This window comes from Aspergillus costaricaensis, assembly GCF_003184835.1.
Source record: "Aspergillus costaricaensis CBS 115574 unplaced genomic scaffold BO79scaffold_2, whole genome shotgun sequence".
NCBI classification, from domain to species: Eukaryota; Fungi; Ascomycota; class Eurotiomycetes; order Eurotiales; family Aspergillaceae; genus Aspergillus; species Aspergillus costaricensis.
Genome location: NW_020291802.1, coordinates 331802 through 350911, shown reverse-complemented (window position 1 = coordinate 350911; position 19110 = coordinate 331802). Strand labels below are relative to the sequence as shown.

The 19110-nt window shown below is 45.1% G+C and overlaps 4 protein-coding genes across 4 annotated transcripts; 1 reads left to right on the top strand and 3 right to left on the bottom strand.

The window, feature by feature from the left end:
* Window positions 1–859: 859 nt before the first annotated feature.
* BO79DRAFT_206451 (uncharacterized protein) lies at window positions 860–2137 on the bottom strand. Its single transcript, XM_025681975.1, has 4 exons — window positions 2002–2137; window positions 1839–1949; window positions 1517–1755; window positions 860–1453 (listed from the first exon to the last, which is right to left on the bottom strand). The coding sequence occupies exons 1-4, from the start codon at window positions 2049–2051 to the stop codon at window positions 1029–1031; spliced, it is 825 nt and encodes a 274-aa protein (XP_025544300.1). The 5' UTR covers window positions 2052–2137; the 3' UTR covers window positions 860–1028.
* A 1379-nt stretch (window positions 2138–3516) lies between these two features.
* Window positions 3517–4639, bottom strand: BO79DRAFT_206450 (alpha/beta hydrolase). The gene has a single exon (XM_025681974.1). The coding sequence runs from the start codon at window positions 4448–4450 to the stop codon at window positions 3668–3670; it is 783 nt and encodes a 260-aa protein (XP_025544299.1). The 5' UTR covers window positions 4451–4639; the 3' UTR covers window positions 3517–3667.
* Window positions 4640–5880: 1241 nt separating this feature from the next.
* BO79DRAFT_234480 (uncharacterized protein) lies at window positions 5881–8925 on the bottom strand (the record flags this gene model as incomplete). The annotated part of the gene is made up of 5 exons (XM_025684378.1): window positions 8806–8925; window positions 8701–8719; window positions 8081–8640; window positions 6385–6675; window positions 5881–6261 (listed from the first exon to the last, which is right to left on the bottom strand). The coding sequence occupies exons 1-5, from the start codon at window positions 8851–8853 to the stop codon at window positions 5881–5883; spliced, it is 1299 nt and encodes a 432-aa protein (XP_025544298.1). The 5' UTR covers window positions 8854–8925.
* Window positions 8926–9566: 641 nt separating this feature from the next.
* On the top strand, window positions 9567–18247 carry BO79DRAFT_185905 (type I polyketide synthase). The gene is made up of 8 exons (XM_025680438.1): window positions 9567–9877; window positions 9937–10081; window positions 10143–10414; window positions 10475–11065; window positions 11235–11285; window positions 11350–16626; window positions 16682–17002; window positions 17074–18247. Exons 1-8 carry the CDS (start codon window positions 9644–9646, stop codon window positions 17914–17916), a joined length of 7734 nt encoding a protein of 2577 aa, XP_025544297.1. The 5' UTR covers window positions 9567–9643; the 3' UTR covers window positions 17917–18247.
* The last annotated feature ends 863 nt before the right edge of the window (window positions 18248–19110 follow it).

The following is a 19110-nucleotide window of genomic DNA, read 5'->3' as shown; positions in this document are numbered from 1 at the left end:
AATTAAGCACCGTAATCCATCGCTGCGAGGGATGAACTCGACAATTAATTGTACAAAGCTTGTACTAGGTAGCAAACTCCTCAGTTGTGACATATGGCATTCCAGCCGAATTTATGTCCTTGTAAACTTTGAGTTATGTTATGAGACGTGCACATGTGTGGGCAATTTCTGAAATGAACTGACTATTTCGAGCTGAGAAGACATTAAGGCCACTGGAAGCAATATGAACCCCCACCAAGCCTGAGATGCTATGAGAATTGGCAAATTGCGATGCCACAATGTGCATTTGGCCCACAACGCGATTAATCCCTGCTGGATGTGATTTCGCCAATTAGAATCAACCCTGGAGTTGATTCGTCAATTGTTCCCGGATTATCTTAATCACAGTCCTGTATTTAACGGACTGTAATTTACTTGTCAGAGGGCATTACTCCGTACAGATCATGGACAGATCAGTTGGTCAAGGACTGAAGACAGGGGGATGAATTGATTTACAGGGGGTTAACGACTAGCGATTTTTGTGTTCTGGTCAGAGATCCCAAGGTTGGTATGTACGCGTCCATTTTTGTAAGAGGGTACATTCCCGAATGGATATCCACCAGTTGACCTAGGCAGATGTTTTGGACTTCGAAGAAGCCATATAGCATATAGATTATCAGGCTCGAGCTGCATCCATCACCTGATACTATGTACGATGAATGATTCCATGATGGCACCTGCTATATAGACAGGACTCGGAGCTATACATGGATCAATTGATCGTTTCCATGGAATTCAATATAAGACATCAGGATCAACAACCAGATTATGTAATTCAATCGCATTCAGATTACTTCTTGAACATTCATTCTTTGAAGATGAACGTGGACAGGGTACACAAATCTGGATCCAATGTTGTCCTTATCCGTTATGATTATAACCCTGGAAATACGGCACATACTCAAAATTTGGATTTCACATGCATTTCGCAACACTGATGTTGCAAAAGTCTGCCCACCACGAATCTAGGATGAAAGTAGTTTTTCTGCTCATTCAAGCGGCTTCCTCCCGACCACCGTATACCGAGTAAAAACATTAGCTGCTCCAGTTTCTGTCTCACGAAGAGCCCCTGGAATAGCCTCCCTTATCGCTTCCGACCACTCAGGAATCTTTGCCTGACGAGTAAAACATTCATACACCATGAAGGTGACGTGGTGAAGTGGCATGATCATTTCGGGGGGCGGATCCTTGGCATCAACCTCGACGGCAGTCAAACCGTTTTCACGGAAAAGATCCGGAAGTCTTGGGATCCATGTTGGATTGAAGCGATCATCCTTTGGCTGACTGATCTTCATGAGGCTTGCGATTGCCTTTGTCTTATTTTCAGGGGACGTCGTCTGAATCTTCCAGGATAGCATATCGGCCTCAAACCACTGCACATAACCGCCTGGCTCTTTACAAAAGAACCTCAATTAGTATGTAACCGGGACGAGCAAGATCGCTAAATCATAGGAATTTGACATACTGAGAAGCTTCAGCACTTTATCCAATACGCCTGTCACCTCACCGTCTTTAAGAACAAGTGCAAAGAGCGAGATATGCACAATATCGTATGCCCCAACAAGGTCTTCTGGAACCTCAGTGAAAATATCCCATTGCCGAAGTGTCATATTTTGAGGTAGCCATGCTTTGGGGGGAGCGCTCTCAAACGAAATGTCCAAAGCGTCAAGACGGGCGTGAGATGGAAGTTGGTGAGCAAGGTCTGTAAGCCATACACTTTAAATTTGATGATTAACGTCAATAGCCCATACAAAACAAACTCGGTAGTCTGTCATTCAATGTTGGCACAAGGGTCTTACCCAGTCCCTGTCCCAACATCTGCAACCCTAAGTTTTGGGTGGTCGGTAGGAATTGACGGGTGGACAAGATAGCCAAACATTTCCCGATGAAGATAATGTTGAAGATTCAAGCTGTACATAATTTGAGCTTACTCTCTTTCTTTTTAAGAAGACTGGTACATACCGGCTGATATCGAGATAGTCCCGAGGTAAAACATATTGAGCTTGCGACATCTTGTGATGTGCATGGATGCCAATCGATTGGAAGTACTAGAATATTCAACTTCAAGCATTCGAAGAAGGGCAGTGAGGAAGATGAGATGAAGACTAGGAACTTGATAAAAGTAGACGTATATCACATCAAATAACATGTTTACGTAAAGGGCCTGTATTTACAGTCATGCGAAAAATGTGACTGAAAACCCCGGCAGAAAAAGGCGTGCCTGACTCAAACATTTTTCCTCGTAATCACATCGACTAGCACTCTGTGAAACCTGCTCAGGTGTTCGTAAGAAATGTACCCAAAAGACGCAAGATCTACTCAGCAGAGCAGAGTTCAGGACGAGACACAATGGATAATCAGCAAATCCTAGAACTCTGTGTCCTGTATTCAATACCTGGCGCTCATTCTACGGAATATTTCCAGTCTATTTCATGACGGGCCGTAACATTCAAAACCTGGCGCTTCACAGATCAGCCAATAAGGGCTACCTGTGTTGTGTAGACGCTTGTCCATAAAGAATAGTGCGTGGTAATATTAAAGTCGTCCTTTTTTATTAATGAGACATACATAGCACATCGGAATGGTGGAGACTCCACTTCGAGCATTGCGTGATCAAATTTTAGGAAAATGAAAATGTCGGGCCATGAAAGAAGTGCGAAGCTAATTGATCACCAAATGACTTGAGACACGGCACATTTGCAGGGGTTGCTGGTGCTAAGGGCTAAATGGCTGAGTCGGGTGAGTATGCATGTCTATAATGCTTGGATGTGACCCACAATTCGAGCGGGGTAAGTGCTCAGGAGATGTGACGTACTACAACGATACGCCCCGTGTGTGGCCCCATATCGCAGCGCCTTAAATTTGTCTGCTCCTTTGGAGCTAATTGCTCCGTGCCTTACCTGCTCTGCCAATTGATTCTCTACCCAGGGACAGGAAAAGGAGATTGGGGGCCGGTGGCGGCCCAAGAACTGCATGTGATTAGCTCTCAGAGAATGCGGTTGCTGCTACTACTCTGTCCATGTATACAGCGGGTGCACATGTGGAATTTGATCGGCAGATGCATATCCCATCCAACAGTTCCAACAGTTGTTTCAGCGAGCCGATAGTCTCATGCATATTGTTTACAGGTTGAAATGGCCCCCGAAATGCTCGATGCTGATCATGCTTCTAGCAAACTTCAGTTCTAATGTGATTTAACCAGGCTGCTCATCATGTTGCGGGGCAGATACCAACTTTTGAAGGCTGGTAGCTCAAGAAACCCTTGCCTGCCGTGGATCGTAGGCCTAGGATATCAGGCCATTCATACGCCTGAGCAGTGCACGAGGAATCTAGCTTCAGTGCTCCACAGGTGATTTTTACGTGGACATTTTTTCAAAGAATCTCTTTCTCAATCATTAACCATATCCCTACGCTTCAGAGATTGAAATGGTTTGATGCTTATGGAGGAAAGAAAAGGTAAAGGGAAAAGGTATGCCATAAGTATAGAATCACCGTTATCAACTTGGTAAAGCATTGTTTCTATATAGCAACATATGGTTAGGGCTTTTTAGACCCGTTCTCTTCAAGGGTGAAATGATCAGATCTTTCCCACGTGTAGACGGACTGTGTCACACACTATGCCCTAGGTCTAGGCAGTAGAGCTGGTCACGATTTGCCCGACAAGGGTCGCCACTTCTTTCGGTTTCGTCATTGTCGGACAGTGGCCCGAGTCGAGGTCAAAAGTCTGGACATCGCGCCCTGCGGCTTTGATATCCTCCACCATGGCTCTCTGGTAGTGTAAAGGCAGGGTGATGTCGTTCAAAGTATAAATATAGGATACAGGAATCTCGCGCCAGGCACAATGTTGTAACGGCTGGGTAAAAGCCTTTCCATTCCAGCGCCCCAAAGATAGCACACACTTTTCCAGCTCTTCTTCTGGAAGACCAGGGCCAATAAGCACAGTCTCAGGGTCTCGGTGAACACAGGTACCGTCTTCGGCAAAGTCAATGACCTTGGGAAAAATGTGTGCACGTCCAGCTTCCTCAGCTATGGACATCCCTGATTTGCCCTCCTTGAGTGCGTGAGCACCGACATAGATCAATTGAATGACACCACCAGATAAGCCCTGCTGTTTGCGAACTCCAGCTCCAAGGCCTGCCAGAGCATTGGTTCCAACTTGTCCACCATATGAATGCATGATAACAACAAGAGAGCGACCAGCATCTGCTAATTCGGTCACAATTTGACGAATGGCATCGGAATCCGAATAAAGATCCGCATTCGGAGGTCGTGAACCATTCATAGTTGGGAGTTGCGGGACGTGGACCGTCAGGCCTAGTTGCGATTCAAGAGCAGTACGGAACTTGACATATGACTCTGGATAGTGCCAGCCACCTCCAACGAGGACAACTTCAGGCTTTGAGATGGACATTGTTCGAACAAAGAAGCAAAATGGAAATTTCTTTAAGTTGAACTTGATGGAAGAAAGAAGGCGTGAACAATGAAAAGAAAGAGTAGATGGTTGCTTTTAAATATTGTGGGTGGGGGCCTATTCTTGAAACTCGTGACTGATGTATTACCTGGGGGTGTACTCCGTTATTTCCCAGCATAATTGATAAACTTGGAACTCGTTGTCAAAGGGCCTCCGAGGGGTTCTGAGGTTGGTCTTTATTACCCGATCCAATAATTATACTTTAGGCACGTAATTATGCTAAGATCCATTATTCGCCTCTGTGGCTCCTGGATGATGACTGGTGTTACGAGTGGTTTTGTCCTACGAATGAGAAAAAAAAGACACAGGAGTCTACGGGTAACCGGGAGTATAGAGAGGGACAAAGGAAAGTACCTAATCTCTGAGTGGGGTACTCTGCGACGCCGCTTTCCTCTCAGATTGCTGTGCCCTTACTAAGGGCTAGTACGAAGAAGGCCTCTACTCCACTCATCCTCCCTAAACGTGCTGTGCTCCAGGTTGTTGATCTCCCTAACATCTGAACCCCTTGGAAGGATATTTTACATCCATTCTGGGTTCCAAGAACATTATCCGCAAGGGCGAGCATTTTGGAAAAATCTTTGAATGACATCTCGATGCGTGAAAGTAAACATTTCATTTGTACAAGCCATTCATACTAGCACAATCTCTATGGAGCCTGAAGGGATTACCCTAGTGGTAAGGCAAGCATAATTTTAACTTCATTTGGAAATTTATAACATTTGAACCTCCCGGCTGGGCGGGTTTATACCTTACAGATTTGCGATGGTTCTCTGAGTTCTAGACTGACATGTCAAACGAATCAATCAACATTCAAAATTAGGATGGAAATGGTGATATGGAGACAATCCCTGTGACTCTTCATCCCATCTCAAATTCACATCTGTCTGCACGTGCACAGAGCCCAGATTATCCATCATGTACCCTGAGCCATGGGTAACTTTGTCCATTAATTGCTGATCCGACTCGGTTGATCTTTTCAAATATAACGTGGAAGTCTCAGTTTCACCAGGTCCAGAATTACGACCATTGAGTCGCCTGTTGTAAGTATTCTTGAAACCATACGTCATAGCCTGGCTTTTGGAATCTTTACGAAAGTGGCGGATTAGACTCGGATATGTTGCAAGACAAGAGCATATAATACTCATGTGCATTTCAATCATAGTCCAAAGCCCAGCGTCAACTTCAGTATCTTCTGAAAGTCAGCGAAAAATAATAGATAAGGGGGTTGAGCGTTTCAGCATACATGTAGCGTCGTCCATGTTCATCTTCGCGAGGTAGGTCAGACGCAAAATACTCGCAATGCATACACTAGATCAGCCTTGTTAGGATATTGGTGCCAGCAATGTAGGATTGACTTTCTCATTCGAAACTTACAAGGCTCCAACACAAAAGATCCCAGACAAAAGCAATTTCTGTTTAGGGCCCAACTTGAGCTTCCAGATTAGTGGCTGTGGAAGACACAAGATGATGAAATCCAGCACAATATTGATTGATCCTTCGGCTAAGTAGAATGGCACTAGATCAATGGTGGTGGAAGGTATCCATAATTTCCACTGTGCTTGAGCTGGGTTGTACGCAAATATCAAACCAAAGTCAGCCGATATAAGGTAGCCAAAGATCATGAATGCCACAATCCACGTCGCAATACGGAATGGCTTTCGGATAGTGAAAATGCGGCGGTAAAATAGGAGCATGGACACCTTTGAGAGTGCGATACTAACATTGTAGAGCACCTCCTGGGCCAAATCGGTCTGGTTTGTTCAGTGATGTTAACAGTGTTGAACGTATTAGTTCGTAAGTAACGGAAAAGTCCCGGGCTGTTGACCGGGGCGTTTCCAAGTTGCCAACTTTGAAAGAGATGAGGAGCAACTTACTTGCATGTATTTTTCCAATGTTGATAAACTATATAACCAAACATGATATCCAGCATGGCACTCAGTGGCTAGAATTACTCCACATATCAGAAACCCATATGTGACTATAAGTGCACCAAGGCAGGCCCAGTCATCCCACTTGACCGTTAGAGTCAGCATTCGGGAGGTAAAACGTAGTATGACTGCAACCGTTGAGAGAAAAGTCATCGTCGCTGTCACGCCTATGTATATCACGTGACCGTGACTGATCCCATCTGGGAACGTATCTTGAGTTGACATGGTTAAAGAGTGCTCGTTGTACGGCCAGTATGTAAAACGGGAAGAAAATGGAAGAGGGAAAAAATAAATTAAGGTAGCATAATATAAACGGATGAAGTTTGAAGACGCTGGGAGAGGTGGAAAGACTAGGTGATGTTAATTAACAAGAAGACCTGAGAGGGGTTTTCTTTCTTATAGGCGCTGTGACGAAAACTCCTGTATTCTAGGGGCGTGACTTTGACCCAGATTTCCAGATTTCTTTATTGTCCCCCATTTCTTCTTCTAGCGGGCATGAAGAACCTCGAGTACAAAGTACCTATCCAGAATTAGTTACATGCACGAGAGGACTCATATTAAAAGGAAGAAAAGAAAAAAAAAAAAAAAAAAGGCAAAAAAGGCAGGGAATATGGATGGCAGGACATGTGCATTGACCTATACCAGGGTAGTGGGGGTCTAAATATAATTGACCTACCTAGTGTCATACAGGAGTGGCCGCATGAAGACGCTACTAGTTGATGAAGGGATGGTGCTTGACGGCCTGTATTAGTTATAGAGTAGCCACCCTACGCATACTTACTATTCTTAGCAGCAGGCATCTTTCAATGTTTGATGATTATGTGTTTACTCAACTATTCATCTGCTCCTGATGTGACAAAACCGGAATAATTTTTTTTGAATCCCATATATGTAAGATCATTATGATTCTTCAATTCATTTGCCACCATGGATCCCTAAAGCTGAAGGTGCATGGTCGTTGTACACAGAACCTGCACTTGGTCTGTTTCTGCTGAGTCCTCTGAACGCATAAATCTGCAGCCGTGCGCGATCCTGGCTACTGGTGGCCCCCTACTTACTGTTGATTGACACTCAACCTACGGTTGCTTCTGGCATATGTGGCCCCAGTGTTATGAAACGTTTCTGACTACTGTAATGAAAGCCCAGCCAATGAGTCCAGAACCGTTAGACTGATACGAGGCCAGATGGCAAGTGTGGCAAATCGATTCAGGTGGAATCTTGAGGCTGTACAGTATGTGATGTGCTCACGCCAGGTCACTGACGCAAACTCCAGCAGATCATGCATGCTGGAGCTGTTTTGATTGCACGTTGCCTGGCCCCCAAAGAACCAGCAGTGATCGCTGTCTCCTACCTCTTGTGTAAGGATGCGATCGGCGCGATAGTTCGTTCCTTCCCGTTCCTTCCCGTTCCCGCCCCCGCCGGCCCCTCTCTCGCTTCCGCTCTAAAGGGGGCGTGCACGGTTATACGGAAGCCCAATGGTTGATGACTACCCTCCCCTGCTTCAAACGACGTCGTGTGACCCCGGGGGTGCGTGCACAGTTATCTAGATGGTGCGGAGAAATTACTTAAATTAACAATTAGTGAAAAGCGTGCTGAACTAGCCTTATCCCTCCACTTTGTCCCGGCCGGTTGTCCTCGACACTTCGAGAATCGCCTGTGCTAGCTCATCGATCTCGCTCGGCCGAGCCGGCATATTATGCCCAGCTTGGTGCTGCAAATTCACACGACTAGCCGCATCACACATCTCCACTACAAGCTGACTTTCACTTGAAAATACCACATCTTTGGGGCTCCAGAAATGGATGGTTGGTATCTCGATGGGAGTGACTTGAGTGGGGTCCAAGAACTTGACTTCTCCAGATTGAAGTGCGTCCCAATCGCAAGGAAGAACACTGCAGAGTAAAATTGCGAAGTTGAATGGCGGCTCCACGAATCCAACCTTAGTACTGTTGAGCAGCAAAGTTACTGCCAACGCGGCCCCCAACGAGAATCCCATGACACCATGAAATGGCCCATTCTCGACCACGTAACTCGCAAGGTCTTCAATTGTCGATATAGCCCCCAATGCCGATCCATCAAAATAGGAATAGCAGATTTCATCTGACCCAAATACCTCCGCAATGCCTGGAGCAGCTGGCCATGGATGATTCCCACCAACGAAGTCAAAATCGAATTCGTCACCCAACCGGTACCGCAATGTCGCTACGTAATATTCATATTAGGCGACCCACTTTGAAATCTGCACGAAAGCTTGTGTCTTACTGGTTTGTGTTTCAAATATCTTGTGGACCAATTTAGCATGAATGGAACGTTGACATCTGCTGGGGCAGTGAAATAAATTGCCAGTTCTGGCAAATTACTACGTACCTCGGAATTTGTTCCAATTCCATGCAGACAGAGAATTCTTGTTTTCATGTTGCCAACTTTGTGCGAGGCGTCACTAATATCTCTGGTCTGGAGAGTATCATGTGCAAAAGCCCGGGGGTAGCTGGGTCAAAATACAGAAAAATGTGAAAGACTCACAAAGGGTGGGGCCCAGTGTAATGCTTATAGACGGGAAGGAACAACGGAAGCGGATGCATGTAGGCGCCCATAGCTGTAATTTAGGCAGGGGGGATTCCCGGAGGAGTTATACCCAGCCCCATCACTTCGCGTAATCTCAGCCTTGCTCTCAACTGTGGAAGTACTCTGTAGAAGTTCCTTTTGCTTCGGGGAGTTATCCGGGCAGGTAACATACATGTATTCTTGGAATAAATGGATCAAGTCGTATTTCACGTATTGAGACAACAACCTACACGCAACAAGATTATTGCCACAGTCAACTCCACGATCGTTATAGATTTCATGTTTCTTTCAAGATCAGTACATTCTATAATGGAAAATCTTGAATAAGGCAATACTGGATAGGCGCCTCGTTGGCAAGCATTGGCGTCAGATAAACATGTTAGTTCAATTATTGGCAGGGATCTGCTAAGGGAGCAGAACTCAGTCTACATGTATCGATCATGAATGGCTTATTCTATTGCTAAACAAATCCAGATGTTCAAAGACCCATTTAATTTAGTAGACCTTAAATAAAGACCGGGCCCACCGTCGAAACTCGGAAGATTCATATGTGCAGCAATAGGTATCATTCAAGAATTTTCAACTATTTGAGCTGACGAGAAGCCGTACTCATTCAATTTTAAAGACATTTTGGTTCACAATGCCTCTTCTATACAATGGAACATCAAGCCAAAGAATTTCTGACTCGAGTCATGTGGAAGATAGACCAGCTCTGGCTATAGTGGGACTTTCCTTCGAATTTCCCGAAGAAGCCACATCTAGCGAAAGGTTCTGGGAAATGATCGTCGAAGGTCGATGTGCCAGTAAAGAGATACCTGGAGACCGGATGAACATTGAAAATTATTATCACCCTGATGAAACGCGCGCAAGCACGGTTAGTCCTCTCCAAGCAGATACTGGATATTTCAGCTTACCGATATGACTTTTCTTCAGATTGCAGTTCGGAAAGGACATTTTGTAAAAGAGAATATAGGAGCATTCGATGCTCCGTTCTTTTCCATCAACCCCGGGGAAGCATCTTCTATGGACCCTCAGCATCGTCGGTTGTTGGAGACGGCGTATCATGCTTTGGAAGACGGTATGCCTCTTCTGGAATATTGAACGTGTTTTGCAAGCAATGAATTAACTAGTGGTTATAGCGGGTATTCCAATAGAAAAGTGCACAGGATCCGATACTTCGGTGTACACAGGATGTTTCACCAACGATTACAGCACCATTCTTCAAGATGAAATTCATGAGAAAGAGCAACGGCACGCCGCAGTTGGTATTGCGACAACAATGTTGGCGAATCGATTGAGTTGGTTTTTTGATTTCAAGGGCACGTCGATGAATGTGGACAGTGCTTGTTCTAGCAGTCTTGTTGCCCTCCATTTAGCATGCAAGGACCTCCTCTCAGGAGCCAGCTCAATGGTATGATCATAGTTCTTTTACTCTATTCCATTGATTTTCCAGCGCTAATTTTTTTGACAGAGTCTCGTTGGTGGTGCCAACTTGGTCTTTCACCCCAACTTCATGAAGATGATGTCCTCTTCCAGCTTGCTGTCGCCTGATGGTAGATGCTGGAGCTTTGACGAACGCGGAAATGGATATGCTCGCGGAGAAGGCATGGCGGTCATGGTAATCAAACGTGTCGAAGATGCTCTCCAAGATGGAGATACCATTCGTGCAGTGATACGCAATACCGGGTCCAATCAAGATGGGAAAACTCCTGCAATTACCCAACCCAGCTTAGAGTCTCAAGTCACCTTGATTGAGCGAACATATCAACAAGCTGGCCTCAGTATGGAACCGACTCGCTTTTTTGAGGCACATGGAACGGGAACTGCGATCGGAGATCCGACTGAAGCCAATTCTATTGGACATGCCTTCCGTCATTGCCGCTCAAAATCAGATCCAATTTACGTTGGAGCTGTCAAAGCTAATGTCGGCCATTTGGAGGGTGCCAGTGGAATGGCAAGTGTTATAAAGGCACTGCTTGTTCTTGAAAATGGTGTAATTCCTCCAATTGCTGGTTTAGAAACATTGAATCCCCGCATAAATGCAGACCAATTGGGTCTACATGTAAGTGCTGACACTCCTCAGTTTCTTGAACTTACTCGATCTTGCATCGACCTTTCTTATTCCCTCACAAAATGAAGACCCATCCTTCATCAGTATCGATGCACCGCTTTTTTCCTCTCACATTCACCTGCCACCTCCAATCATGAAATACACATCTAAAATCTCACAGTTCCCCAGAAAAGCGACTCCTTGGCCCACTGGCGGTCTCCGCAGAGCTTGTGTAAGTGTCATTCCAAGATAAAATATTGGATTGACAGAATATTGAACTTACAATTCTTCATTAGGTGAACTCATTTGGGTTTGGGGGCACGAATGCAACTGCCATTCTCGATGACGCGTATCACTATCTGAGTTCACGTGGCTTACACGGAAACACCCGAACTCGCGTTGTTCCGCCTAGTCCCGACTCCGTCGCAAATACTGATCACAATCTTACAACTGACCCCACGGATACTGATGAAACCGATTCCGAGATCACCCCAGCGGATGCGAGAGAAAATGTTCTGCGAGTCCTCGCCCTGTCGGCCACTGGACAATTACCATGTCAGACAGTCGCGTCGCAATATCGAGAATACCTCGAGAAAAATCAACGGGAAATTGACGACGTAGCCTATGCACTAGCTGAGAGGAGAAGTCTTTTCCCGTGGAGATCATTCATCATTGCTGATTCATGCGGCACCATTATCCATGATGAATGCAAATTGACAATTCCAGTAAAGGCGCAGAGCGATGCGCGGGTGGCATTCATCTTCACCGGACAAGGTGCTCAGTACCTGGGAATGGGACGTGAACTTTCATGTTACCCCATCTTCCAAAAGACGCTCCATGCGCTTCAAAGCTATTTAGATAGCCTTGGAGCGACGTGGTCTCTCGATCATTTTCTTAATTCCCAAGAAAGTTCTCTATCCATCGACGAGCCACAATACAGTCAACCATTAACCACGTGTCTTCAAATTGCGCTGGTGGATCTCATGAAGAGCTTTGGAATCTTGCCTACCATCGTCGTTGGGCACTCATCAGGCGAAATTGCTGCCGCATACACAACTGGTAGCCTGTCGATAAAATCTGCCGTGAAGATCGCGTACTACAGAGGTCTATTATCGTCTAACCTTGCAAGTAGAAAAGCGAATCTCTCTATGATGGCAGTTGGGGTATCAATAGACGATGCGGTTTCCTATCTTGACGATTTGAAAGGTCGCGTCGGCGATCTGCAAGTTTGGGTTGGTTGTGTCAACAGCCCCAAGAGTGTGACTCTTACAGGCGACGTGGGACAGTTAGACATATTGCGGAAGTTGTTTGATGAAGACTCAATATTCTCTCGGAGACTTCATGTCCCAATGTCTTACCACTCACCTGTCATGGATGAAGTCTCACTCGAATATCAAAAGGCCATGGATCGATTGGAGCCAGGAGAACTTGTGCAACAGACCCCAATGATTTCATCAGTGACACGAGATGTCGTGGACACTAAGTCTCTATGCCAGCCTGACTATTGGATAAAAAATATGACATCTCCTGTTGAATTCCATGGAGCTTTGGCTAAAGTCCTTGCCCAAGCTGGCAAAGGAAAGCGTCCTCGGAAGCGATTAGGTCAAAAAGGCCAGCACGATCTTTCCATCACACATATTATTGAGATTGGTCCTCATGGAGCTCTGCGTGGGCCTATCGGTGAAATCTTGAGAAATGATTCAGATGTGGAGAAACCCGTGTATATTCAAGCCCTGGACCGCAAAAGCCGTGCTGATCAATCCTTACTCGTTGCCATTGGGAAGCTTCACTGTGCTGGATTTTCTGTGGACCTTCGTGCAGTGAATCTTATCAAGAAGGCGCCCCGTCGCATTCCACACAGCTTGCCACCATATCCATTCAACCATACTCAGACATACTGGAATGAAGGACGCCTCAGTAAGAGACTTCGATTTCGAGCCATGGCCCGCCATGACTTGTTAGGAACACAGATTCTTGACTGGAATCCCGAAGTCTCGCAGTGGCGAAATACAATCCGCTTGAATGAAGCCCCATGGCTTCGTGACCATAAGGTTGACGGCCAAATCGTTTTCCCCGGCGCAGGCATGGTGGTGATGGCTATAGAGGCTTTCCGACAGATTCACCCCTCGGGTGTTACTGGTATTCTCCTCAAAGATGTCGATTTCTCGCGGGCTTTAACTTTTGGTGACAATTTGACTGAAATCGAAACTTCCTTCCTCCTATACAAGACAGGGAGTACCTCCAACGAGTCGAATTGGTGTCATTTTAGACTGTTTCTAATCGACAGTGAAGTCCAGGTGGAGTGTTGCTCTGGATTCATCCGAGGAGAATTCGACCAGAATAATTCTGCTATCGACTCCTCTTTCACGTTTTCGAGGGGAACTCAAAGCTGGGCCAATGAGGAAGCAACAGCACATGATGTTTTTGAAGACCCCTACAGCTTGATTGACAAAAGTGTCGTGCAATATGGTCCCTCTTTCCGCGTCTTGGAATATATGCAGCTTGGGCCCCAGAGAGAAGCTATTGCGAAGATCAGTACGGATAAGTGGAAGATTGGCCAGACAAGTGTCCATCGGAACCAACAGTATACTATCCATCCATGCACTTTGGATGGTCTTGCTCAGGTGATTCTTATTGCCCTATTTTGTCAACAGAACGAGATATTGGGCATGGTCCCGAGACGCGTGTCTAGTATCTGGATTGACTGTCGCAGCAATGCTCTATCAAGCGGGAAGAAGCTTCTCAGTACTGGAAAGTCTGTTAATCTCGGACGTCGTTCTGCAACTGGAAGCGTTATTGCTACAACATCGAACTTCGAGCCTGTCACCATCATTGACAACCTGGAGGCATCGTTCATTGAAGGTGGAAGAAACAAAGACCAGAGTGAAGAAAAACTTCGTCTACTGTGCACTCGGGTAAAATGGAGACCAGATATTGACCTGATGAGTTCCGACCAAATATTGAAAGAGATTAGTCAGGGGAGGCCAAAAGAGCCAGCGTGCACCGTCCCTCGGCATGATGACCTCGCCCTTGCCACCTTATGCTTCGTGGAAGAAGCCGTTAAATACCTTCAACAACACCCATCTGTTTACATTCCGGAGTATCTCATTCGTTATACACGGTGGATGAAGTATCAGCAATCTCTTTATCATAATCAAAAACTTCAGCTCGAAGCAAAACAGCTTCTTGATCTGCCAATGGCACGACAAGAGCTAAATGCCAAAGTGGAAGCTTCTGGTATTGAGGGTCGCCTTACTGTGCATGTTGGTCGGAATCTCGTCTCCGTACTAACAGGCGACGCCGACCCGCTAGATCTCATATTCAGGGATAACCTCGCAGACCTCTACTATGAAGAGATGCTTGCAAACGAATACCATGCCTATCCCGCTTCTTTTCTCATGGATCGCCTGTGTTTTAAAAATCCATGTATGCGTATCCTTGAAATTGGAGCCGGGACTGGCGGTCAAACACTACGCACTTTGGAAACAATTGCCTCGGACGGCATAAAAAGATGCGATCGCTACGTTTACACGGATATTTCTCCGGCTTTTTTTCCGCGGGCAAAGGAAAAGTTCCAAGACTATGCAGACATCTTGGAATTCAAAGTCTGTGACATCTCCAAAGACCCGACCTTTCAATTGTTCGAACCGGCGACGTTTGACCTTGTTATTGCTTCACATGTACTACATGCAACCAACAACATCGGTGAATCCCTCCAGAACATTCGCACGCTCCTCAAGCCTGGAGGCAAGCTTCTCCTCTTCGAGACTACTCAGCCTGACTCTTTACGTGGTGCCTTCGCCTTTGGGCTACTCAAGGGTTGGTGGAGCCCATTGGACCATGAACTGCGAACCACCTATAGCCCCTGCTTGCCAACTGCTGAGTGGAACGAGAGGCTACAAAATAGCGAATTCTCTGGTGTTGATCTCGACATTCCTGGCCAAGAAAATGAGAAATCTCGTTTTAGCAGCATTTTGGTTTCCACTGCGGTATCATTGAAAGATGAAAAGGCTTGTCCGGAAAACAAAATTTTTGTTGTGAGGGATTCCTCGTCATCATACCAAAACCAGGTCGCAAATTTCATTGCATCCAGGCGGTCCACATCAATTTTCACTCTTGAAGAAATTTTGAAAGTGGATATCTCAACGTCCACGACTGTGGTATTCCTCATCGAGCTACAGGAGATTTTCCTTGCTGATATATCACCCGCCAACTTTGATCTTCTGCGAGAAGTTCTCATCAAAACTCAGAACGCTATTTGGATCACAGAGCATGTGGGGGAGTTGAAACTTCCTGGGCTAAGTCTTATTGAAGGGATTCTTCGCTCTCTTGCTTCAGAAGACAGTTCTCGAAGGTTCATCACCTTAGCACTTGATGGATCTGAGACAGAAGAGCAGCTCTTGGGACTGGTATCGAGACTCTCTCACAGCATTCAAAACAACCCAGTGAATTCCATGGAAACGACATACTCCTCCGACAAAGGGATACTTCAAATACCTCGTGTGTGTGATAATGGCTTTCTGGACGATCAAGTATCGTCGATGCTCAAGCCCTACATGCAGGATGAACGGCAGCTTGGCCCTGATGTACACGCTTCCATTCATATTGGTAATCTGGGCGCTCTTCATACGCTGGAATACCTGGAGAGTCCCCAGCCTCCCACGCACAACGAAAATCAACTATTGGTCAACGTCCAGGCGGTTGGATTAACAGGGCAAGATTACGTTTCTGTAATGGGAGGCATTGACCGATGGACGATTGGTACAGAGTGCGCCGGTGTGGTACAAAAAGCGGGAGTCAATACTCCATATCAGCCCGGTGATCGTGTTTGCGCTATTGGACAGGGCTTAGCTAGCACTTCGGTATGTGTGAACGCCGATGCAGTGGCTACAATACCTCCCGAAATGAGCTTCTCAGAAGCCGCGTCACTCCCGACTTCCCTATGGCTAGCCTTCTACTCGCTCCATAAGCTTGCAAATTTGGAAGAGGGTGAGTGGGTACTAGTTCATCAAGCGACTAGTTGTGTTGGTCTGATTCTGATTCAAATGGCCATGAAGCGCGGAGCGCACGTTCTAGCTACAGTCAGTTCGGCTGCCAGGAGAGAATTATTGTGCGACAAGTTTGATCTCTCGCCAGGCAGAGTGTACCTTTCTGATGATGTATCCATGTGCCGTAGCATCAAGGCTATTACCCAGAATTCGGGCATTGACGTTGTGGTTGGGTCATTGGCCAATTGGAACGGACCAGATCTTTCAGCCTGCCTGGCAGCATACGCTCGCGTCATTGACATTGGCAACATCAGCGGTGGCTCCACCGCGTGGGAGCCTAGGCAGCGAGCTGTTAATATTTCGCGAGCTACTGTTAGCTTGGTTGAGTTGCTTCAACACAATCCAGCTCTTGTCTATCGTACATTCAAGCAAGCTGTCAAGTTATGGTTTGAGAAGGCTGACATGAAATCACCGGTCTTGCATCTCTTTGCCGCCAATGATTTAGAGACGGCGTTCTCTCAGATTCGTCAAAGAGAACGTATTGGGAAAAGCGTTCTTGAGATGAAACAAGGAATTACTATCAAAGTAAGACGAGGATTCCCGCCCTTTATTTTTCTTTCCAATATCTAATGTACGTCAGGTGAAGACAAAAAATAAATCCAGCTATGAATTTTCCGGCAATTCTACCTATGTGATATCTGGTGGGCTGGGAGGACTTGGTCGCCATTGTGCTCGATGGATGGTCAGCAGAGGAGCTCGCTATCTGATTCTTCTTTCTCGATTTGGGCCCAAGACCGCTGAAGCATACAAGGTGATACATGAACTGCGAGAGCAAGGCGCTACCGTGGCGGCGCCTCAGGTTGATGTCGGAGATCTCTCCAAGCTAAAGCAAGTTTTGGCTGAACTGTCAGGTACCATGCCACCTATCCGTGGGTGTATTCAAGGAACTCTTGTCCTGCGAGTGAGTCATGATTCCCTGCTGTTGACATACCGGGCGAAAATCCATGATCTATGATACTCACAACTCTTTAGGACAATTTGTTCGAGAATATGACTTATGAAGACTGGAAAGTGAGCACTTCTTCGAAAGCGGAGGGCTCCTGGAATCTTCATTTAGCAATGCCTACGGATCTGGACTTCTTTATTCTCCTGTCTTCTATCAACGGTATTTTTGGCGGTAGAGGACAAGCCAATTATGCAGCGGGGAATTCCTTCCAGGATGCCCTCGCTCATTACCGGATCTCGCAGGGCCAGAAAGCTGTTACCATTAACTTAGGTCTTATGGGCAGTGAGGGTGTCATTGCAGAGGATGAATTTCTTCTAGCCTCTGTACGGCAATTCGGGCACTTGATGGAGGTCAGAAATGAGGAGTTCATTGCTTTGCTCGACTTCTATTGCAATCCCCAGTTGCCGTTGCTTCCTCGCGACGAGGCTCAGCCTGTGATAGGCATTGAACTTCCGACCGTCATTGCTGCCAAAGGCGTGGACCTCCACCATACAATGCGACGTCCGATGTTCAGCCATCTCTTTCGAATGGGCCTTGATAGCAATTCGTCAGTGGTTAACCAGGGTGCTGCTAAAGGATCTATTGATCGCCCTGCTGCGCTTAAATCAGCCTCACCAGAGGAGGCTGCTTCTATGATCACAGAATGGATTGCTCACAAGGTCGGCCATATTTTGGGGATACCTGCGACCGCTATCGAGAGAGATAGCCCACTCCACGCCCATGGAATTGACTCCCTCGTCGCAGTTGATATGAAGAATTGGTTCATGAATGAAATTGGGGCAAACTTCACAGTATTCGACATAATGAGCAACTCTCCCATCACGCAGATGAGCGTTATGGCGGCCGAGAAGAGTCGCTTTCGGCAGTAGTTAGATCCAACGTCACTCTTTACCTTTTCACATGCAAGCAATTGATTGATTTCTGTTACGATGAAAATAATTGACGTTAAACACCCCACAGAGCGCTCACTCTCCCACTCACTGAATCAAAATCTTCATCATTCTACTTCGAATTTTCTCTTTCATGTCCTTGAAAACTGGAACGAAGACATCTGGATGCAATAACTTAGCAAAGCAGTGTGTATTTAACAAGAAAAAACTTAGCTGAAGAGGGGACAGAAAGGAAGAAGAGGAAGGTAATGGAAGTGAAAGAAACGGTAGGCCCAATTAGGGCGGCGATCACCACCGTAGACTAGTCAATTGTATAGCTATTATAAAATATATTTAAAAAAATATTATTATAATTATTATTAATACTCATGGTCATGAGAGCCAAGACCTCATAAAAAATAATTATAAAGATGTAAATCCTTATAATTCTTATAATAATTTAATTATAAGAAATATTTATACTAATAGCAGTCCCACTGTAAGACTTAACTAGTATTTATTATATAATTTATAGATTATTAATAAATACACTACTATTCACAGATAAAGAAAAAAAATAATTAATAATTGTTACGGGACAGGTCCCTACTAGAGGACTCGGCTAACCAGTCTTAACATAATCAGACAACGAAGCGGCGCGACAACGAGCCGGTGCAGCAACCCTCAATTCTCATAAACAAGCCACCATTCTGCCTACCATATTGCAACGATCGCTTTAAATTAAAATAATTAAATACTATATAAATGACTTATATTCAAGTAAACTAGGTGTTGACTTTATCTGGATATTTGAGATAATTATAGCTTTTCTTATTATAATTACTGTAGTGTAGTAGCTGATGTTAAATATATTTTATTATCTGTATAATCTTAATATTCTTTTTCTAAGTAATATAATGTATAGTAAAGCTATCTAATATATTTTTTTTTTATAGAAAGTATTTTAAAGTCTTTTTTTTATTTTTTTTATATTAATCTACTGCACAGAGTTAATCTAATTTCTGTTAAAGTAGTATAGTATTTTATATTATTATTTTTATATTTTTATAAATTTTTTTAAGTATTTAATTAATAATAAGCAAGAATAATCCAGTTTTCTGTAGTATTTTGATCTCTGTTTTTTAATAATTTAATTAATAAAGAATTAAAAGTATTTTACTGAGATATATAGAT